General features: G+C 51.1%; 2 protein-coding genes across 3 annotated transcripts in view; one reads left to right on the forward strand and one right to left on the reverse strand.

Annotated features, from left to right (window-relative positions):
- Nucleotides 1-23,042, forward strand: part of LOC125441169 (gastrula zinc finger protein XlCGF57.1-like) — a 264,358-nt gene that overhangs the window by 110,797 nt on the left and 130,519 nt on the right. The gene's annotated exons all lie outside the window — the stretch shown is intronic.
- LOC125441170 (zinc finger protein 783-like) lies at nucleotides 1,912-21,067 on the reverse strand. Of its 2 annotated transcripts, none has more exons than XM_048511547.1 (8): nucleotides 20,986-21,067; nucleotides 19,805-20,206; nucleotides 18,703-18,829; nucleotides 14,466-14,579; nucleotides 9,199-9,318; nucleotides 7,770-7,883; nucleotides 5,536-5,634; nucleotides 1,912-3,523 (listed from the first exon to the last, which is right to left on the reverse strand). In XM_048511547.1, the coding sequence occupies exons 2-8, from the start codon at nucleotides 20,201-20,203 to the stop codon at nucleotides 2,961-2,963; spliced, it is 1,536 nt and encodes a 511-aa protein (XP_048367504.1). In that variant the 5' UTR covers nucleotides 20,204-20,206; nucleotides 20,986-21,067; the 3' UTR covers nucleotides 1,912-2,960. The 2 variants fall into 2 exon arrangements, with proteins under 2 accessions (XP_048367504.1, XP_048367505.1); XM_048511548.1 differs by having other exon boundaries at nucleotides 21,050-21,064.

Below are 23,042 nucleotides of genomic sequence, written 5' to 3' on the forward strand. Positions count from 1 at the left end.
CCTACCTCACAAGGTGTTTGTTGTGAGGGGGGAAGGGCAAGGAGATTGTCAGCCCCTTTGAGTCTCCTGCAGGAGAGAAAGGGGGGATATAAATCCAAACTCCTCCTCCTCCTCTTCCTCTTCTTCTTCTTCTTGTTGGATGCCTCCAGGCTGCAGCAAGGGGGTGGGAGGTGCTAGAGGTCCGCGCCCTTCTTGTGCCGATGCTGGCTGCTCCCAGTGGGCGGGAACCTCCAGGCCTGGGCCAACCACACAAGAAGGGGCTTCATCCTGTTCTCTCAAGGCTGGGCCTGTCAATGGAGACAAGCGGCACCTGAGCATCCTGTGGGCAGGGAGGGAAGAAGGTGGCTCTCAGCAGTGAACAACTGCACATATCACTTGTTCAAACCAAAACATTTAATAAGATTCCTGCCAACATCCCAACTCACACTCCTGTGAGCAACAGCAGCAAAAGTAACCCCAATCTGCATTTCACAAGTTGCCAGTTTTCCACAAACGTTCGCTTCTTGGTACAACAGACAGCGCAAAACTAGACTTTATTCACTGCCACAAGGAAAATGGTTGAGGCAGCCAGAGTCATGTCCACAAGCATGTTTTATCACGGGGCGTTTTTCTGGGCCTCGGGACTGAGGCAAGACCCCTGAGAGCCCTTGGGGAGGATGCCGGGGCTTTGGGAACAGTTGGGATTCCTTGCCTGAGGCTGGGGCTGCCTCTCGAGGCTCCCGATCGCAGAAGCCAGCTTCACTTCTCAGCCTAACAAAGGAGGCCATTTTAGCCACAACCACCACATGCATTGGCTTTATTAATATATTAATATATATTTAAAAACACCATAATGAAAGCAACTAACCAAATGATAAAAATACATAATCATCAATATTAAATATGTAGAAAACCAAATAAATACTTCATTTATCAAAATCCAGGTACACCTTGAAAACATCTATACATTTAACTGGGTGAAATTGCTAAAAGGACCAGGTTGGAATGTCCTATGAGACTCACTGCTGGTTGCTGGCAGCCGACTTTGCGGAGGGGATCTCCCAATAGTGGGGCCATGCTGCGAGGGAGGTAAGCGTGGCTTTGCACCCAAGTTGGCCTCATAATGTGGTCATGGAGTCCAGCACAGGGTCACCTGGCAGGCAGGAGTGCTCCTAAAAATGTTGCTTAGGAAATAAAGTGATAAGTGGTGAACCTATGTTCATGGACTACAATTCCCATCAGCCCCATCAATTGGCCATGCTGGGAGGGGCTGATGGGAATTGTAGTCCATGAACATCTGGTGTGCCATAGGTTCGCCACCACTAAGCTTAATTTTCACTACTGAACACATACTCTGGACCTAAAAGAGGGATGGGACACCAGTCACAAATGTTTTCCACAGTGGCAAAAAGCACTCCACCTCCTTTGGCTAACGCAGTGATGGTGAACCTTTTTGAGACCGAGTGCCCAAATTGGAACCCCAAACCCACTTATTTATTGCAAAGTGCCAACACGGCAATTTAACCTGAATACTGAGGTTTTAGTTCAGAAAAACGGTTGGCTCCGAGGCATGCGTTACTTGGGAGTAAGCTTCATGGTAGTCGGTGGCTTTGCTTTGAAGCAACCGTGCAACTCTTCCAACAGGTGAATCACTACCCTAGCAAGCCCCATTGTCAGCAAACGAGATTACTCCCAGGTAAAGGATCGTGCTTTAGTTCTTCGCATGAAAATCAGTGGGGTTTAACAGTTACCTACGCTGCCTCCCCAAAACTAGGGCTGATTCTGCATGGGCCAAAAACAGCAGTGTGAAAACGGTGTAAAAGGGTTTAAAACGGTGTAAAAGGGTTTATACTATTTTCACACCACTGTTTTTAGCCTATGCAGAATCAGATTAGGTCTTAGGTTTAATGCTAATAATTGAGCCCAGCGGCCCAAGCCAACCTAGATATGGAGGGGGGAGGGCAACTCTGTTTGTGCATGCCCATAGAGAGGGCTCTGAGTGCCACCTCTGGCACCCGTGCCATAGGTTCGCCATCACTGGGCTAACGTGTGAAAGGCGGCACTGGCACTACATCCATTTCCCTCATTCTAACATAGCTTCATTGACTCTGACAGTAGGATTTCATCCCATTCATTCTGGTAGCCTAAAACTATTAGAAACCAAACTATAGTCCAGAATCAGCGACCCCAAAGGAGGAGAGACAACACATCGGCATCAACAGGAAGGGGAATGCTTGTTTATTTTAGGGGATTTTCCTGATCCCATTCAGCCTCGCCCAAAAACGGAAGTTGTGCCTGAGAATTGAAGTGCGCAAATCCTCTAAGGGCTCTGGGTTAGACCTCATGAATTTATTCCACAAGTGGCAGCATTTTCCCCATGACAAGAGATCTTCCCACCAAGACCGGGCCTCACCCAAGGAACCTTGGGATGTCCCTCCCAAGGACAAGCTCTCTTCTCAGAACTGGTTGCTGCAGCAAGAGAGGGTGAGTCTTGCAGGCCCTCCAGTCTATGCTCAAAATAAAAACTAGTTCCACAGGAGTCAGCCATGGTGGGATGGTTTTCTGCTAAGGAGTCTGAGCCGCTTCGGAATGGGGCTTCTTCATTTTTATAGCGCTCTTCAACAGGGAACGAGTGATGTCAAACAGGCATGGATTTCTGCCATTGTTTTTGTGAAACTTGAGGACCAAAGGCATCTTTAATGATGCCGGATAATTTTTGGCCAAAGTGGGCTTCTGTAGAGTCAGTACTCCTTTCTAACTACCAGCATGAGAGAAGCCTTGAGAACTCTCCAGGCCTATAGAAAGCGAACCAGGTTTTCAGATTTTATCTTCAAATTACACAAGATCCTCTTTTCTTCTACAAGCTACAGAGGCCAAATTAAGCATCTACGATCTGCTTAATTGTTAGCAGCGCATCTTTAACACATTCTGCCAGGTGAGCTTCATAACAGTCCACATTCAAGTCCACCGTGGCAACAGTTTCACATATAAATGATATCAAATGGACAGTCAGAATCCATTTCACTGCGCAACGCCGGTCTTGCAGTTAAACCTTTCTTGGGTGCGCTCTGCTTTTTTTGACAAAGTTCGCAGAGCTTCAGGTAAGTCATTACAGCTTCAGCAGTGACGTTTTTATACTTACGGCTAAGTTCTTTCAGCATCCTGGTTCGGCCCCCGTGGCCAATGGTCATATGTGCCTCATGGAGAATATCAAACAGATCCTCATACTGAACAAAGAACACGGCCTCCATGTGCCCCGGAGAGACGGGCACCACCAGCTTCTCTTCCTCCCCGACGTTCAGGACGTTGAAGCGCCTGAGGCGCCGGTAGTGCTTGCCTTTCTTGCTGCGAAGCCTTTTGGCCTCTTTGACTTCTTCAATCAACGTCCTGTACCGGTCACGGTTAATGTAGCTGTTGTTGTCCTCGCGTTTTGTAGACAGGATCTCCTGCATCATTCCGTAGAAACGTCCTCGGTGATGTTCGTGCAGCGTGTGTCCCATGTCGGCGGCAGCAGCAGCAGCCCATGGCAGAAAGGGGGCCGTACCTGAGCAAAGAGGAAGCTGTTACTTGCAGCTTCAAAACGTGTGGAGGGTAAACATCCTGAATATGTCGAGGGTGGACAGAGTACAGCTGAAGCACCCTGGCCCAGAGCCTAACCGTTTGCACCTATAGGCCCACTTTCTGGCCAGATCCCGTGTGGAAACAGAACAGGGGAACTGGTGGCTAAAAGATTTATTGTGAACAGGTCTGTGAGCAGCGACGCAGCTTTCACAGAGTCCCAATCACAGATCTGTCCCAGAGCATTTACACAGACAGCCCCAAAGGGACACACTACATGAGCCACCCCACAGAGTTGCATTCACATGACCCCTTTATCAATATGCATGATGTGACCCATACAGTCCCTTCTAATTCTATGATCAGATTGGACCAGAAGGGGCATGCAGTTTGTGCAGGAATAGAAGAAGAAGAGTTTGGATTGATATCCCCCCTTTCTCTCCTGCAGGAGACTCAAAGGGGCTGACAATCTCCTTGCCCTTCCCCCCTCACAACAAACACCCTGTGCAGTAGGTGGGGCTGAGAGAGCTCCCAGAAGCTGTGACTAGCCCAAGGTCACCCAGCTGGCGTGTGTGGGAGTGCACAGGCTAATCTGAATTCCCCAGATAAGCCTCCACAGCTCAGGCAGCAGAGCTGGGAATCAAACCCGGTTCCTCCAGATTAGATACACGAGCTCTTAACCTCCTACGCCACTGCTGTTGTATATACATTTACACTCAACAATTCTGAGGCTGACATTTATCAGCACAACTGGATATCCTGGCTGTGTGCTCTGGGAAAACTGCCACGTGTGCCTGCAGCCTGCCAGGTCACGGTCCCCAGTGCCAGAGAGATCCTCTCTTGTGAGGAGACGGAAAGGGTTGTCGAAGGCTTTCATGGCTGGATTCAGCTGGCTGTGGTGGGTTTTCTGGGCTGTGTGGCTGTGGTGGATCCACCAGACCACGGCCACACAGCCCTGAAAACCCACCACAACCAGACCGAAAGGGGCTTACAAGCTCCTTTCCCTTCCTCTCCCCATAAAGGGCAACTTGTGAGGCAGGTGGGGCTGAGAGAGTTCAGAGAGAACTGTGACTGGCCCAAGGTCACCGACAAGGAATGTAGGTTCACCAGGTAAGAGCGCGCCTCCCAGGTGGAGGAGGAATCAAACCCGGTTCTCCAGATTAGAGTTCACCTGTCCTTAACCACTACACCAGGCTGGCTCTCAAAGAGAGGGGAGTTGCTTGAAGAAATTAATGTGGAAGGAATTCTACTCCAAGGAAGGAGTTCTGCAGAATGTTTCTCACAGGAGCAGCAGTGGCGTAGGAGGTTAAGAGCTCATTTATCTAATCTGGAGGAACCGGGTTTGATTCCCAGCTCTGCCGCCTGAGCTGCGGAGGCTTATCTGGGGAATTCAGATTAGCCTGTGTACTACTCCACAATAATAATAACGCGCTTCTTCTTCAGCGCTAGGGTGCACCTTGGGCTGGTCACAGTTTCTCTCAGAGCTCTCTCAGCTCCCACCCTACCTCTGCTAGGAGTGTTTGTTGTATTGGGGGGAAGGGCAAGGAGATTGTCAGCCCCTTTGAGTCTCCTGCAGGAGAGAAAGGGGGGATATAAATCCAAACTCTTCTTCTTCTTCCATTTCACTGCAGCCTGAATACCAAACAATGAGGGTTCCCAGCTCCAGGTTGGAAAACTCCGGGAAGTTTGGGGGTGAGGCGAAGGTTGCACCCTCCAAAGCAGCCATCTTCTCTGGGGGAGCTGTTCTCTGCAGTCTGGAGATCAAGTCTGATTCCGGGAGATTCCGAGGCCCCAGCCGGAGCTTGGTAACCCTACAAGCCCCCCTGGCCCTCCGTTTGCACAGGAAGGCAAGTTTTCCAGCTCCAGCCTGACTGACAGGTCGCCCTGGCTGGACCAGAGCAGTTACTACCACAGGTCAAGAGCTGGAAGGATGGACAGCCCCACCCAGGCAGACAATTCTAAAGGTCCAACACCTACTAAGTCCAGGCCGGTACTTACCAGTGCTGGGACCTTCACCAAGGAACAGCGGCTCCTGGGCGTGTGGGCTTCCTTGCGGTCCAGGGACAGGCCTGTCTTCCGCCGCGATGGCTCCATATTCTGTCCAGGAAAAAAGGAATCTCATCACGGCTCTCCCAGCACCACCTCCACAAAGCATCCAGACCAACAAATGCCCTCAGGCAGGAATCACCGAAGAGCCATTTGAGGAAGGATCAGCTCCCGAACCTGCAGAGAGAGTGGATTTCCTGCTGCAGCCAGGCAGATGTTCCAGCTGTGCACGTGGAGGCCAAGAGCGGGCACTTTTTGTAGCCATGACTTCATGAAACAAAAGACAGTTTGCCTTGCCAACATTTTTGCTTTTAATCATAAATCAAATTTATCCCACTTATATCCCCCTAAAATTTTTCCCCATTTTTCATTCTACATTGCTTTTTTTCCTTAAAATAATCCGACAATCTCTTTTCGGTTATTAAACCCTACATTAATATGTCCAGACCAACAGTCCCATTCTTTCCGAAAGTTACTCATAGGTTTATCCAAAACCATTCTTGTCCTGTGACCTTGGGTTACTCACAGTTCTCTCAGAACTCTGTCAGTCCCACCTGCCTCGCAAGGTGTCTGTTGTGGGGAGAGGAAGGGAAAGATGTTTGTCAGCCCCTCTGAGTTTCCTTATGGCAGAAAAAGGTGGGGCATAAATCAACCCCCTTCCTTTTCTCGTTGCTCCTCTATTCCTCCCCTACAAGGGTACTACCCTGTTTCCCCTAATATAAGACATCCCCGAAAAATAAGACATAGTAGAGGTTTTGCTGAAGTGCGAAATATAAGGCATCCCCCGAAAGTAAGACAGCAAAGTTTTTGTTTGGAAGCATGCCCGATGAACAGAACACAGGAAAAATAAGACATTCCCTGAAAATAAGACATAGCACATCTTTGGGAGCAAAAATTAATATAAGACACTGTCTTATATTCGGGGAAACACGGTAGAACTTTGTCCAATGGCTGCACCCAAAAGCTGGCTCTCACTGGAACATTTTAATGGGCTGGGTAGGTCTTTCCCATCACTCACCACCTGATGCTGTTAGACGTAGATGCGGGGGACTGAACCTGGGGCCGCCCACACGCCACGCAGGCGCTCTGTCACGGAGCAACAGCCCCTCCCCCCTTGTTAATTGGGCTTATTGATGGATTCAACTTTATCCCACTCGCCCAACAAATGCTAACAATATTCAGACCAGGCCCGGGAGACGCAGGTCCAAATCCCCTCGGGTGTCACGGAAGCTGGCCGAGGGACCGTGGCCAGTCACACACTCTCAGCCTAACCTACCTCTAGAAATATAAAGTGGCCAGAAATTTTGAAGCCACAGGGGGAAAAAAACCAGGCTGTTCAGGCTAAAACTCACTCGGTCAGTTGACTGAAGACATCTTTGCCCTTATTTATTCCAATCTATCAACACTGATACATTTTTTAAAAATTTAGTATCTTTCCTATTATTGATTTATGTTGATTTGTTTGTTCTCAGCCTTTTGATTTCCTCTCTCCTACCGCTCTGCATCCCCTGATACACTTTCCAGTTCTGTACTGGCCTCCCAGGAAATGATACTCGAATAGTATTTGCCTGGGCCCAAATAATAGGAATAGGATCCAATGTTGAGCTCATTGGCTCTCGAAAGCTAAACAGGGACAGCTCTGGTCAGTATTTGGACGGAAGGCCACCAAGGAAGTCCAGGGACACAATGCAGAAGCAGGCAAGAGCACAGCAGCTCCAAACATCTCTTGCCTTGGAAACCCCCTGGGGCCTGCCATAAGGAGCTTTTAGGTGCTAAGCAGGGTCAGCCCTGATTTGCAGTGGCGTAGCACCAACGGGGCCAGGTGGGACATGATGCCCTGGGTGGAGCAGGGGAAGGGGCGTGGCCAGGCCGCAGAGAGAGCGTGGCGGGAGCGGCCAGTGCCACAGCAGGGAAGCAGTTCCCCCTCGCTCCACCTCTGCTGATTTCTACTGGGATGGGAAGGACTTCTGAGGCTGCTGGGGCACACAGTGGCAAACCACCTCTGCTCAGTGGGGTGCTGTGTGGTTTCCGGGCTGCATGGCCGTGTTCTAGGAGCATTCTCTCCTGACGTTTCACCTGCATCTGTGGCTGGCATCTTCAGAGGATCTGATAGTAGGAATGGAAAGCAAGTGGAGTATATATACTGTGAGGTCAAAAGGTGAGGCCCTCTGAGCAGCAAGACTCACCCAGGCTGGAGCTACGGCTGAGATCTCCTCCCCTGCAGGGTCCTCGGTCAAAGTGCACCTCTTGCAGCTCCTCCTTCAATGGCAAGGAAGTGTCCACCATTGCAAGAGCAGAGGCTGTGGCAGAGGGCAGAACAGGGTGATATTTCCACCTGGCAGAGAGACCTCCCACGTACCCTGAGGGAAAAGTGCTTCTCGGTCAGAAAGGGGGGCAGAAACCGGCCAGGAAACTCAGGGAAAAGTTACGATCAAAGGAATTGGCATTAGATGACAACACGGCAGAGGGGAGGGGGGAGAGAGTTGGAAAAAAAGGTTCCCCGGCGTGGTGCCCGGGTGCACCGTGATGCCAGCCAACACTGTCCCTAGTGCGCCCCCAATACTTTTACAAGGAAGTGGATGCGGAGAGATGGGGCTCTTGCCCAGCAGGGCTTTTGATTGGCCACTGGAGCTCTGATTAACTGTGCAGATTAAAGTGAGCTTAGTGTTGTCTTCTCTCTCCCGCTCTTTCCCAGCATATTTTTTAAAACGAGTCCTCTTGTCTGCTGCACTGGAGCTCCCTGTGAGTGTGTGTCACTGCCCTGTGTCAGGATTCCAAAGGAGCCCACAGGATGAAAAGGTTTGGGGAGCCCAGGGCAAGACAATACAAAGCAGTGGCAATTCAGTCCCTAGTCTACAAAGCGACCACCTCAGAAGGCATAGGTAAGTTTACGTTCCCCGTCCAGATCTGGCTGCAGTGGCTCCCGTACCAGCTTAATGAAGGGGACAGACCTAGTGATTCACAATGCTAGAACCAGGGGGCATTCATTGAAAATGCTGGGGGGAAGAATTAGGACTAATAGAAGGAAACACTTCTTCACGCAACGTGTGATTGGTGTTTGGAATATGCTGCCACAGGAGGTGGTGATGGCCACTCACCTGGATAGCTTTAAAAGGGGCTTGGACAGATTTATGGAGGAGCAGTCAATCTCTGGCTCCCAATCTTGATCCTCCTTGATCTGAGATTGCAAATGCCTTAGCAGACCAGGTGCTCAGGAGCAGCAGCCGCAGAAGGCCATTGCTTTCACATCCTGCAGGTGAGCTCCCAAAGGCACCTGGTGGGCCACTGCCAGTAGCAGAGAGCTGGACTAGATGGACTCTGGTCCAATCCAACAGGCTGGTTCTTATGTTCTTATAGGAGGTTTTCTGGAGATTGAAGAGGGAAAGAAGCCCCTGGCCTGGGCTCCCACCCCCCCACCTCAATCACCACCAAGAGCCACTGGAGGGAAAGCCACAAGGACGATGAACCACTAGTCTCAGATGCCCTCGGCTTGCCAGAACCCTTGCCGGCCAGCACTCGCTCCCCAAGCGCCCAGGACATGCCTCAAGCCAGGCCCCTTGCGTGCGTGCTTGAGAACCCAGACTGAGCAGGAAACCCCGTACATGCAGTCCTCACCTGTGTGAGAGCCACCGCTGACCTCTCTCGCCTTCTCAGCTGGCTCAGCATTCCCACCTGGTGGTTCCTCCACCTCTTGCTGAAGCCACGAAGAAACGTCCACCAGAGCAACTGGGGAGTCTATGAAGAGGAGGCAAGAGAACTGTGAGTGGCTACTCCAGGCTAATAAACACGACTCGCAGTCCACCAATTCCTACTCAGAGCTGTACAGCCTACCGTTTACATCAAGGGTCCCCCACGTGGGCCTAAAAGTGGCACAGCACTCCCCACCATCTCTTCTGGTGCCCATCCACACGTTTACAGAAAGCGGCTGGTGCCAGGTGGCTCCGGGTAAACTAGAGCGGCAGTCCCCAACGCGGTGGACGTGGATGTCCACTAAAGGTGCCCACTAACACTACTGCTGGGGCCATCAAGTGTTTTTAGAAAGTTAAGAGAAAATATGCCTTTTGAAACGCAAGAATAATTTTTGTCTCAGAAACCCCATGAAGAATGTAATGTCCTTGTGGCTCAGTGTCCTCCCATCCTAGAAGTCACCTCAATGATTCCACTATACCCCTCAGAGGAGCCTCTCTACAAATCTGTAGCTGGCAGAGAGGACAAGCATGAGGAATCCTTCCTCAAGCACTGAGCAAATTTGTGTGTGTGGGGGGGGCAAAGGCTTTCCCCCCTCACACCATGCTTGAAAGCCACGCCTCAGTGGACTCGTGGACACCCGGCTAGATAGTTTTCTCTTACTCTTGAGGCAGGAAAACCAGAATGAACTGGAGGACACTTCCAAAGAGAGATGGTAAATTCTCAGGACACGAGAAAGAAGTTCTTCTCCCTTCCACCTTTCCCTTCTCCATGGATGGGCAGCAAGCCCTGAAGGACTAATCCTTTACTCAGGGAGTATGTCTTGCCATTGTGGCATGGGGCCATGGGGAATGGTCTGAGAACTCACATAATGAGGGACTACTGGAACTTCAAGAAATAATAATTAAACAACATTTTGGAGAAGGACTGAGTATAAGGCTTACACGCAGGGTTGTGTGTTTTCACCTTTTCTCTAAATCCTTGTTCAGCTTGACACTTAAACAGATCATGTGTTGTTGTTGTTTTTTGTCTAACTTTTATATTTTTGAATGCTCAACGCCTGCTCTCTGGACACACACCGTGCTCCTTTGGCCTTGCTATCTAGAGCAAGGTGACAGGGTGAGGAAGTGGATCAACTCCACAGCCCTTCGAGTACTATAGCTCAGAACTGAAGAAACATGATCGATTGTCCCCACATGGGTTTGTAGGAGCAAAGAGGGAGATTCAGCAACCTAGTGGAGCCTCTAAATGCAGGAATAGTGTGACGGACTCACAAATGGGTCCAATGGGAGATACACTCTGATTTGCTTTGGGGGATGGTTACTATCCAATATGCTTTTGGTAAACTGCCAAGATCACGAACGGGGTGGCATCCCCAAACTGCCTTGAGATGGATACAGAATTTTCCAACCTCCTGGAAACCTAAAGGAACGGGCCTTGTGTAAAGGTTTCAATGGTGTTGATGGTAGGAGCAGCAGCCCTGAACGGAAATTACATTCCACAGCCGAGGTGATGGAGCCCGGCTTGTCGAGGGAGACTTTATCTCTGTCTTGAAGGAAATGAGGTCTCCGTTCCCATGGGAAGCAGGGAGGGGGATGGGATGAATAGAGTTATAACCTGTGCTTCTGGACAGTTTGAATACTTAATAATGCCATTCGGGTTAAGTGGGGCCCCGGGCTTTATGGCAGCCTCATCAAGCGAAGTTCTCTCCATGATTTATTGTACAAAGGGGAGTTGTGGTATACTTAGATGGCGTTTTAATTTATTCTAAACATAGAAGACCGTGAAACATTGGTTGAAAGTATTGGCTTGGCTTGCTCAGCACTAACTCTCTCTTTGCCAAACTCTCCAAATGCTGTTTCCACCAAAGACCTCCAGTATTGACTATTTGGGTTACGGATCTAAGCCGAGGGCAAAATGGATCCTGCTAAAATTGACTGGTAGTCCTCAATGGCTTTACCCACCAACGCCAAAGAACTCCAATCTTTTTCTGGGTTTTGCTAATTTCTATCGTGACTTTTGCTTACCCCAGTGCATTGAGCTGACTCTCCTCTCCACAGACGTTTTCTGCAGCAAAGGGTACCAAAGATCCACTGTGCGGAGGCTTCGAAAGGGCCCCAACTTTCTGGTCTGAAGAATGTCAAACAGCCTTTCTGGCTCATAAAGAGTGCGCTGCTTTACCGAACCTATCCTACAACACCCACAGGCTGAATCTCCCGTTTGTAGTTGTGCGTTCGGATACTTTCGGACCAGCGCTTAGGGCAGCCATGTTGCAGAAAAATAAAGATGGTACGCTGGTTCCGAGACGATCGGTTCTAATGAAATGCTCGGTTATGAACTCAATAAACTGGACTGTGGGGGATAAAAGCTGCAGCTTTCAAAGTAGCACTCTCATGGCGCCACACTGGCTGGAGGGGCTAAAACACCCTTTCAGGTTTTGGTGGGATCCACAAAAAACCTGGCGCTCTTTCCACTCCCCTCAAGATGTCCATAAAGCAAAACAATACGTTGGGCGATTTCTTTTCGCGAACTGCTTTCACGGAGTCCATTTTTTCCCGGAGAGAAACCAATAAACTAGCTGTAGCGTCAGCGCTACCGGCGAGGGTGGAGCTGCCTGCGAGACATTCCACACGCACGAACCTCTCCCCACTCCCAGTTAGGGACTGGCTGTCACCCGATCTCAAAGCGTCCCTCCTCCTTCACGCCCATTCCTGGTCTAGATGATACTCCTCTCCTTTCCTCTGCGGGGAACTTCGAGGCGGGGCTGCAATCCAGCGGGAAAGTGACTCCCAATTGCGTTTGGAGAGTAAGGTTTTGGCCCGGAGAAGTGTTATTACGTGCCTCCCCTCCGCAACAGGTTCTTGAAATACGCCCGATACCGCTTCGGCTGGACATTTTGGCTTTCGCGCTCTGCATTTAGCCCTTGCCGTCCCAGTTCCTGGTGGCTTAATCGCTTAAAGGACATTGAAAGTGATATATTAAGAGGTATCCTTTGTGCAGAAGCCAAAACCATTCCGGAAAGCCCATGGGCTATTGAAACCTCTCCGATGTACTCCATGCCCTTGGGAAGTCATCTCCATGGATTTTTATTTACAGATTTGCCCGACAGTCATGGCTGTACGGTCTTGTGGGTGGTGAATTGGACTTATTTTCGCTAAACAAGCCGGTATTTCCATGCCTGCTTCCATCCCTCACCGGCTCCTAAGAGATTTAGCCGCGGCTGTTCATTCCAACATGTTTACCGATCTACACTCAGCCCCGTTAAGGTGAACCTCCGACCGCCAGCCCCAGTTCATTTCAAAGTTCTGGAAAGGCGTTTTGGGGTTGTTAGGGGCTTGCCCACGTACGATGTCGCGCCCCCTACCCGCGATTCAAAGTGGCGGTGAGTCGGGACGAACAGAACCCTAGAGCGATATTTGCGTTGTTACACCAACTACCACTGCAAGACAATTGAGTGCGCGAGCTCATTCTCGTTTTGCGCGAATGCGCCTATAACAATCGCGGTTCATAGCGGTACAAAGAAAACCCCTTTACGGAAATTGTGTCTGGTCATTTCGTTCCGCCCGTTTACTTTAATACCAGCGAGCAGCTTTTGGATACCTCAGAAGTTTCATCACCTAGCGAGGGATGGAAATGGAGTCTGTTCTGCCTTACAACAGGCTAAGGAACTCCCAAAGCTGCAAGCAGATAGAAGCACCTTTCGGGTTTTCCAATGCGTGTAGGCTTGGGTGTATTGTCCACCAAAATCTCAGAAGGCGTGCATAAATTTTCTAACTGAGCCCAAAGATTAGCTGGGACCTTTTCAAGATTACTAAAGTGATTAATGATGATATTACTGCACAGATTGGATTGCCTTACTCTCTTAGTAACATTCATCCTGTCTTCCATTTCAGTTTACTCAAGGAGGCTCCGCTTCCGATGCCTGTACGACCATTACGGAGAGATACCAACTATTATTGATGGCCCACAAGCACTACGAAATTGGCGCCATCCTGGACTCTGCTTTAATCACAAGCAACTTGCAATATTTGGTCTCTTGGGTTGGGATATTCCTCTGGGTATATTAATCAATGGGTTTGTTATTCCGAAAATATTGGCTACCGCCGCCGCGCTTCTACTTTCCACAGCGCCTTTCCGCGCATAAGCCACAGGAGGGTCTTTCTTTAAGGAGGCAGAGTGTAAAGGTTTCAATGGTGTTGATGAAAAAGAGTAAAGGCAGCAGCCTAACATGGGAAATTTCACTTTTAGCCGGGCGATGGGCCAGCTTCATCGGCCGGAGACTTTATATCTTGCAGCGGGAAATGAGAGTCTCCGTTCCCATAGGGAAGCAGGGAGAGGATAGGATAGAATAGAGTTGCCTAACCTGTGCTTCCTGGCGAGAGTGTCGTTCCTGCCACTCGTGTAATATGAGCTTTCTACAAGACAAATGTCTGAATAAACGGTCTTTTTTCACCAAAGAGCCTTTTATTTCTGCTTCTATGGAATTCCTTACACCTTGCAAGTCCGTTCCTTCACGGTCCTAAACAGAGAGAAGTGGGCCTTAACATGGGCCAAGGGTGGAAGTCTGCCTCTAAGAACATAAGAACAAGCCAGCTGGATCAGACCAGAGTCCATCTAGTCCAGCTCTCTGCTACTCACAGTGGCCCACCAGGTGCCTTTGGGAGCTCACCGGCAGGAGGTGAAAGCAATAAGAACATAAGAACATAAGAACAAGCCTGCTGGATCAGACCAGAGTCCATCTAGTCCAGCTCTCTGCTACTCGCAGTGGCCCACCAGGTGCCTTTGGGAGCTCACGTGCAGGAGGTGAAAGCAATGGCCTTCTGCTGCTGCTGCTGCTCCTGAGCACCTGGTCTGCTAAGGCATTTGCAATCTGAGATCAAGGAGGATCAAGATTCGTAGCCATAAATCGACTTCTCCTCCATCAATCTGTCCAAGCCCCTTTTAAAGCTATCCAGGTTAGTGGCCATCACCACCTCCTGTGGCAGCATATTCCAAACACCAATCACACGTTGCGTGAAGAAGTGTTTCCTTTTACTAGTCCTAATTCTTCCCCCCAGCATTTTCAATGAATGCCCCCTGGTTCTAGTATTGTGAGAAAGAGAGAAAAATTTTGTTTCTCCAGCTCAGATGTCCCCAACTGATTTCCAAAATCTACCAACCGATAAGCTCAGTGCCTCAGATGTCTGCTAACGAACCTGTGCCAAAGTCCAGGTGGGCGCTGTCCCCCCACGAAACTCCACGGCCGTGCTCCCACGCCTCCTGCCCCTGATCCATCCGGGATAGGATTTCGGGCTTGGCCACAGCGTAGTCTGCTCATTGGACAGAAGGAAACGTGGTTGTTATTATACAGCACTCACTAACATTAGGATCAGACAGTTATGGAAGGCATAAATAAACTGGCCCTAACGTTCAAATTAATTCAACTGATGTATGCTGTGAAGAAAGGAAAGCAAAGACCAAAGAGACCCGGGGGGGGCTGGGGGGGGCACTCCCCTGACCTAGCTCATCTTGTATCATCCATCTCTGTGATGACTGGCAGCCCTGTGAGTAGGCTGGATTAAAATCTATTTTGAAGCAATGTTTCTTTTCCAGGCATTTTCCAGGACCGCATTACCCCATATGTCCCTACTAGGCCTCTGCGTTCAGCGGAGGCCAATTTGCTGACAGTCCCTGGCCCCTCCATGATGCGACTGGCCTCCACTCGGGCCAGGACCTTTACAGCCCTGGCCCCTGCCTGGTGGAACACTCTTCCTGCAGCTGTCCGTACCCTGCGGGACCTTAGTGAGTTCTGCAGGGCTTGCAAGACAGAGTTGTTCCGCCGGGCTTTTGGAGTGTCCAGCTGCTGAAAGTGCCCCCCCCCTTCTTTCCTTTTTATGGGCAGGGTCTACTACCATCTGTAGGACCCACCCCCTTTTTCTCTCTCCTCTCGGGAGGGTCTAAGAGGGACTGGCAGGCATTGCTATGTTGTATTATGTATTAACTGCTGCGTTTTAATTTGTGTTATTTAATCACTGATTGATATTTGATTTTTATGTTTTTTGTATTTGAATTTTATGTTGTTCCCCGCCCAGAGCCCTTCGGGGATTGGGCGGTATATAAGTCCGAAAATAAATAAAAAATAAAATAAAAAATAAAAAGGCGCAACTGGCACAAAAGGGAAAAAACAACGACCCGCTAAGAACGAAAACCAGATGAAAAGTCTTCTTTGAAAATCATATTCAATGACATAGAAGGAATATATACCCCGAGAACAAGAAAATCCAGGAGCTCCTCGCAAGAGGACACAACTGATGAGACCGTCACAGTTTTCTGGTGTCATTTTCTCATTAGTATTATTGTCTGGCGAGAAGCCACTGGGATTCTCTCGTTCTTTTGGTTTTCCCCCTTTTGTGCTTCTGCACTTTCTTGTGGGTAGTTTTGCCTTTTTATTTATGTGTTTCACATGAGTTCAAAAATCTAATCCATGCTATAAAAATCAGCAAACAAAAGCTAAAAGATTGACCATTTACACCAAATGTTTCTGCATTCTGAAAAAAGGGTTTTAATGTACTTTTCTCCCCAATGCGGACCCAAAGCGACTGACGGGCACCCTTCTCTCCTCCACTTGACCTTCACAGCAACCCTGTGAGGTACATTAGGCGGAGTGTGTGCAACTGGCCCAAGTCACCCAGCAAGCTTCCACGGCAGGGTGGGGATCCTAGCCTGACACCCTAACCCAGTGGTGGCGAACCTTTGGCACTCCAGATGTTATGGACTACAATTCCCATCACCCCCTGAACGTGGGACCTTCTCCGTGTAAAGGGGATGGTCTGTCTCCCCCTGAGCCATGGCCCCTCCAAGACCTTAGAACAGTGGTGGTGAACCTTTGGCACTCCAGATGTTATGGACTACAATTCCCATCATGGGCTGATGGGGTGGCCAGATCCACCTGCTGTCTAGTGCAAGAACCGCCACCACGGCCCTAACCACTACACCACGCTGGATCGTGATACCCTACTTTTCTTCCTGGGAGGGAGCTGCTGGCTGCAACCTGAGTGGCCACCATCAAGGGCCCCAAATGAGCCAGGACTGCAGGCTGTGGTCATGAGGCAAGCACGCCGGCCCCTTCCGGAGCACAAGACGAAGAGGCAGGAGGGATTTAGGGCTGCTTCCTCCTGAATGAGGCTTTGGGCTCCTCTCCCCCAGGCAGGAGGTCACTCAGGGCTCCAACGGAAAAGGCCATTTCCCAGCCTCGCTATGACAGGCCCATTTGTGCAAGAAGGACCGTCGGCAAGCACTGAGCTGCTCAGGTAGTCAAATGTCACATGACTTTCCTGATCTTCGGGGAGGAGATATTCCCAGGTGTGTTCCCAGCAGTCCTAAGGATCTAGCAGAGCTGCCCCCACCCGCCAGCAACCCTGCAGGCTGCAGCATTCCCCCTGGATTCCTTTCTTCTCTCTCATAAGAACATAAGAACTAGCCTGCTGGATCAGACCAGAGTCCATCTAGTCCAGGGGTCCCCAAACTACGGCCCGGGGGCCAAATGTGGCCCCCTGAAGGCATTTATCCGGCCCGCCAGGCATGGTGGCGATGGCTCCATTCCTGTGCAGTGCGGGCTTGAGGGAGAGGAGGAACCGGCCCCAATGGCTGTTGATTGCAGTTACATGATGGCACCCCCAAATCTCCATGAATTTTCTGACCCAGAGTTGGAAACCTTACATGTGGCAACGCCTGCTCCGCCCTTCCCTCTCAGTTACTCCATGTGTTGCTCTCAGGCTTTCTGTTCTGCCTCACTCCCATTGGCATCAGCCAGGCTGGCGAATCGCTCGGGAGGAAAAGAACCCAGGAAGAGGAAAGAACCCAGGAAGAACCTAGGGAGGAAAGAACCCAGGAAGATACCTGATCCTGGGTTAGATGGAATGCTTCATTGGGAAAGTTCTGCTTTTTTTTACAGGGGAAGGTATTCCACAGCCTCCCCAACAATATTTGGAGCTCACCCTGTACTTGACATACTTTAGTCACTGTTCTAAAAATAGACCATGACAGAAAGGCTGAAAGGTGAAATCAAACATTTTACAATCATTTGTGCATAGGAATTTGTTCATAGTTTTTTTTCGTCCGGCCCTCCAACAGTCTGAGGGACAGTGAACTGGCCCCCTGTTTAAAAAGTTTGGGGACCCCTGATCTAGTCCAGCATTCTGCTACTTGCAGTGGCCCACCAGGTGCCTTTGGGAGCTCACATGCAGGAGGTGAAAGCAATGGCCTGCTGCTGCTGCTCCTGAGCACCTGGTCTGCTAAGGCATTTGCAATCTGAGATCAAGGAGGATCAAGATTGGTAGCCATAGATTGACTTCTCCTCCATAAATCTGTCCAAGCCCCTTTTAAAGCTATCCAGGTGAGTGGCCATCACCACCTCCTGTGGCAGCTAATAATTCCAGAAACACCAATCACCGTATGTTGCATGGCGAAGAAGTGTTTCCTTTTATTAGTCCTAATTCTTCCCCCCAGCATTTTCAATGAATGCCCCCTGGTTCTAGTATTGTGAGAAAGAGAGAAAAATTTCTCTCTGTCAACATTCTCTACCCCATGCATAATTTTATAGACTTCAATCCTATCCCCCCTCAGACGTCTCCTCTCCAAACGAAAGAGTCCCAAACGCTGCAGCCTCTCCTCATAGGGAAGGTGCTCCAGTCCCTCAATCATCCTCGTTGCCCTTCTCTGCACTTTTTCTATCTCCTCAATATCCTTTTTGAGATGTGGCGACCAGAACTGGACACAGGACTCCAAGTGCGGTCGCACTCTCCACAAAAGCATTGCAGGGGGGGGAGGGGGGGAGGCAGAACAAGAACAGACAGGGTCTAATGGGATTTCCGAAAATTAAAAGCAGGCTGAGAAGTTTAAAACAATTCTCAGATGGAAAATATGCTTCTTTCTTTCTTTCTTTCTTTTTTTGCAGTCAAGTCACAACTGACTGACACTTTTCAAGGCCGGGGACATTCAGAGGTGGTTTGCCGTTCCCTGCCTTGGCATCACAACCCTGGTATGATCCTTTGAAGGTGCTAGCCCCGTGGTGGCGAACCTTTGGCACTCCAGATGTTATGGACTACAATTCCCATCAGCCCCTGCCAGCATGGCCAATTGGCCGAATGCTGGCGGGAAACTGATCAAAATTAGCAATCCACTAACATCTGGAGTGGAACCGCCACCACTAATATTTCCCACAGAGGCAGGCAAAACGTCAGGAGAAAACACTACTAGAACACACGGCCATACAGCCCGGAAACCCCACAAAGCTCCAGCCCTGGTATTCTTTGAAGGGCTCCCATCCAACTACTAGCCAAGGCTGACCCTGCTGAGCTTCTGAGACCAGGCTAACGTGGGCCTGCCCAGATCAGGGCTGCACCCACTCAATTTCACATTCTGCTCATTTTTTTAAAAAGGACTCCCTCTCACCCAGTGAGACCAAAGTCTCAAAGTTGCTCTTCATGACCGTCTTGTAAAGATCCTTCTGCAATTCATCCAGTTCACCCCACTCCTGCTCGTTGAAGTGGACGGAGATGTCATCAAAGGTGATTGGCACCTGCAAGAGCGAGAATGACAGACAGCGTCCCAATCCAGACCACCAGCCAAAAAGGCGGGAATTCCCCAAGGCTGCATCAAGAAAACCTGTCGAAAACTCTCTCCCGTGGCTTCGTTCCAAGCAGAGCTTTGGGTTTCAGGCTGCTTTTTTCAAACAGTTAAGCCAACATATCGTCGAAGGCTTTCATGGCCGGAATCACTAGGATGTTGTGGGTTTTCTGGGTTGTATGGCATTTTCTCCTACTGCTACTGGAACCCAGCTATATAACCTGGAAAACCCACAACACCCTAGTTAAACCAACCGCTTTGTTTCCCTGTCAGCATCTTGAAGTCCCATTCAAAACAGGGGAGCTGCCAGGGAAAGTGGGGACATTGACTATGTCCTCCTGGAATTTCTTTTGCAGTGGAGAACGAAGGATGTTCGCAGCTAGAAGTGCAATGTTAGATTTTAGCAGAGCAGAAGTTAATGAATGCGGAGCCTTGAAGCGAGTCATTCCACGGGCAAGAATTCCAGAAGGGCAGAGGTGGGATCCAGCAGGTTCTCACAGGTTCCCGAGAGTAGGTTACTAATTATTTGTGGGTGCCAAGAGGGGATTACTAACTGGTAATTTTGCCACGTGATTTTTGCCTTAGTTACGCCCCTCCTCTCAGCAGTAGCACGCAAAACTTGAAGCAATCTAGCAGGAGGTGCACTGGCGTGCGTGGCAGCCTGCGCCTGCGTACATTCATTTCCTGCCCAAGGACCAGTGCAGCGGCTGCATCCCTGCCACAGCCCCGCCCAGGAATGCCTCACCCCCAGAATGCCCGGCCATGCCCCTGTCGTGTCCCACCCCACCCCATTGGCGCTACGCCACAGTTTGAATCCCACCACCATGGGAACCTGTTACTAAAATTTTTGGATCCCACCACTGCAGAAGGGGCAGGAGCAAGTGAGGGGTCCTCTGGGTTGGGTTCGCAACAAGCCAGCCCAACTCACCTTGGGGGTTTCTCCTTTGGTGCCTGGGGGGAGCCTCAGGATCCAGAAGTTCCGGTTCTTGAGAAGGTTCTCCACGTTCTCCAGCCTCCTCTGCAGCTGCCCAAACTTCTCCACTAAAACTCCCAAGGAGGCCCACGTGCTCTCCAGCCGCTTTTCCGTTTCCACCACGGTCCTTTTACAGCCGGTCAGCTTTTTCTCGGCTGAGCCCATCCTGCCCTCCAGGTGCAGCAAGCGCATGGTGTGGGTATCCACCGTCTGGTCCACGGCCTGGATCGCGGCCACTGCAGCCCACACGGGCGCCTCCGATGTCTGAACTTGCATCTCCCGGGTAGCTGCCCGCTTGTGATTTGAAGGGAGGTGGAAAGGCAGAAGAGGCCTAGATTCTGCCTCACACTCCATAGCCTGCCGGGCAAAGACAGAAACCCCACGTCCGTTTGCATGTCAGCTGACATTTACTGCACTCCAGAAAGACCCCCCCTCCCTCCCTCATTTGCTTGCTTAACTCTTTCCTTCCTTTGAAATGGTGCCCGTGGCCCCATTTAAACAAGCTAGCAGTGATTGGCTGGGGCTTAAGAAGAACTACTGGGGAGAGAAAGCACGAGCCAGGGTGGCCCTGAAGGACAGTGGCTGAGCTTGGCAGTTGCGGGGGGTGGGGGGTCACTAGGGTTGTCATCACTGGGTCAGGAAACACCTGGGGGGTTGAGTGGTGAAGCCTGAGGAGGGGAGGGACCTCAGTGGGGTACAATACTTACAGCAGGGGAGTCCAACTCTGGCCCTCCAGATGTTCATGGACTACGATTCCCATCAACCCTTGCCACATGGCCAATGGAACTGTAGTCCATAAACATCTGGAGGGCCAGAGTTGGACCCCCCTGCCCCAGAAGCCACCTTCCAAAGTGCCCCTTTTCTCTGATCTCGGTCCCCGGGAGAGTAGTTGTAATCCCAGGTCTCCAGCCACTCCCGGGAGGTTGGCAACCCCAGCGCCCAGTGCCTCCTGCGCGCCCCTGGCTGTAGGGAGGGGCCTCTTCTTCAGTCACAACCCACAGAGACCCCCTCCGGGCTCCAACACCGAATCTCCAGGAATGTCCCACGGCCGTGTTGGCAACCCTGACTGCTGCCGCCTCCCTGGGCATCTCCACACAGCGGCCGCCCCCTCCTTGATGACGTCATCGCTCCCTCACGTGGACAAGTGACCCCGCCCCCGCCGAGGGTCTGCAAAGACTGAAATGCGGCAGCAGAACGAACCTCACGAGGAGCGGAGCAAGTGCGCACGCGCGGCGGCTTCGGGGACTCTTCCCCCCGCCCCCCCGGGGCGCCGGTCAGTGAGAGAAAGAGGGAGCGGCCTTCTCGTCCCTCCTTGTGGAGAACGGGATCGCTTCCGGTCACGCCACGAGGCAGCGCCCCCTGCCGATGGGGGCGGGGGGGGCGGGAAAGGCCATCCTTTGGCCAAAGCTGGGCTGGGGACGCTGCAGGGTCCCACGGTGGCTCTGGCGCATGCTCAGAGCACCACCGTCTGGGCAGGGGACCCTGCGAGGCAGGTGGAGCTGCTCAGGAAACGCTCTGCACCTGCACAGAGGCACGTCGCCTACACATGCCAAGGAAAAGGCTCCCTGCTAGCGAAATGGAGGGGTGTGGGTCACGCATAGGGAACATGGCAAAGGGAGGACCCCTGTCAGGCTGTCGTAGCAAAATAAAGCCAAAGTCCGGGGGGGGGGGGGGCTTAAAGACGGGCTGCATTTCAGGGTGAGCTTTTCCGGGCGGGGGGGGGGGAGCCCCAACAAGACCAGCACGTCTCAGCCCAAGTGAAAGCAGGTGGCACAGCTGGGATTTGGCTTGACATGCCTGGGGGGCGGACACTAAAATCAGCCGCAAGCCCCGGCCCCCGGCTCGCCCCGTCTCCTCCTTCCGTTCTCCCTCAGTCCTGCTGCCCCACTCAAATAGAAAAGTGGAACGGAACGGGCATGGGGTTGGTTTTGTGTGGGAGCCCCCATCAGCTCTTTAACCAGTTTTACAATATTGACTAAACGCCATCTGGAATAGCAATATTACTATTTTTATTATTTTAAAACGATTGAATGCTTTCTTAGATTTTGTTAGCAGCTTTGGGCCAAGTGGTACCAAAGGGGCACCGTCCCGGACTGCCAGTCAACTCTGGATCAGGCTATGAATTCCTTATTCTGCTTCAATCATCTCAGCAGCTGTTTTCTGCTTGATGGACCGCAGTGGTGTATCTGCTAGAGGAACACGGGGAGTGGGGGGGTGGGGGTGGTCAATTGACCCTGGGTGCCCCGCATTAGATCACGAAGGGGGAACCTGCCTCAGGCCTGCTGGGCTGCCTGGGACCACAGCTGCCAGCTAAGGTAAGTGGGGTGTGGGGAGGGCGGGGTTGCCCTGGGCGCCATTTTCCCCCTGATGGACCAGAAGAGGGACCTGGCTTGCCAAAACCGAACGCACAGACAGGTTGCCTCAAGGGGAGAAAAGAGGAACTAGGAGGAGGCACTGCGGGCCACGAAGGCTGCTTCTGTGCCGCAAGACCAGCAGCTGGGGGATGATAAACTTAATTAATTAAGGACATGGACTAATTTGCAATTCTTTATTCCCCTTGAAGCTTTTCTTCTTTTTATCGCAACTTTCAGCTCTGTGATGGTCTACCCCAGGGAGACTAAAATGTTCCCTCCCTGGTTTCAGAATGCTCTGATGTCTGAGCCCAGGATAGCAAGTCTAATAAATAAATGTGTCTGATTTGTGTTCACTGATGCCCTCATGCGGAAACCGGCACATTTGTCCAATCCAGGTAGCAGAAGGGCGCTGCTGGCACACGGCAGCACATATTCAATGCGGCACTTTATGACTGGATGAACACGGGGTGATGTATCGGCCACTTAAATTCCACAATGTTATTGTCCGTGCGCCTACATCAGTGATGGCGAACCTATGGCACGGGTGCCAGAGGTGGCACTCGGAGCCCTCTCTGTGGGCACGCGCACACAGAGTTTGTCATGTGGGGGGTGGAAAATATCACACACACACACACACACACACACACATCTAGGCTGGCCTGGGCCACTGAGCGGGGGGTGCAGAGGAGGCAGAGATGCTAGAGAGGCACAGAGTGGTATGCGTGGGACTTGCTGGTGGCTAGAGCAGGCTGGCCCCTGCTCGAGCGGGTGGGGCGGAGGAAGAGGGAGCCAACTGGTTTTTTCTAAACTAAAACCTTAGCATTCAGGTTAAATTGCCA

This window comes from Sphaerodactylus townsendi, linkage group LG11 (genome assembly GCF_021028975.2).
Source record: "Sphaerodactylus townsendi isolate TG3544 linkage group LG11, MPM_Stown_v2.3, whole genome shotgun sequence".
NCBI lineage: Eukaryota > Metazoa > Chordata > Lepidosauria > Squamata > Sphaerodactylidae > Sphaerodactylus > Sphaerodactylus townsendi.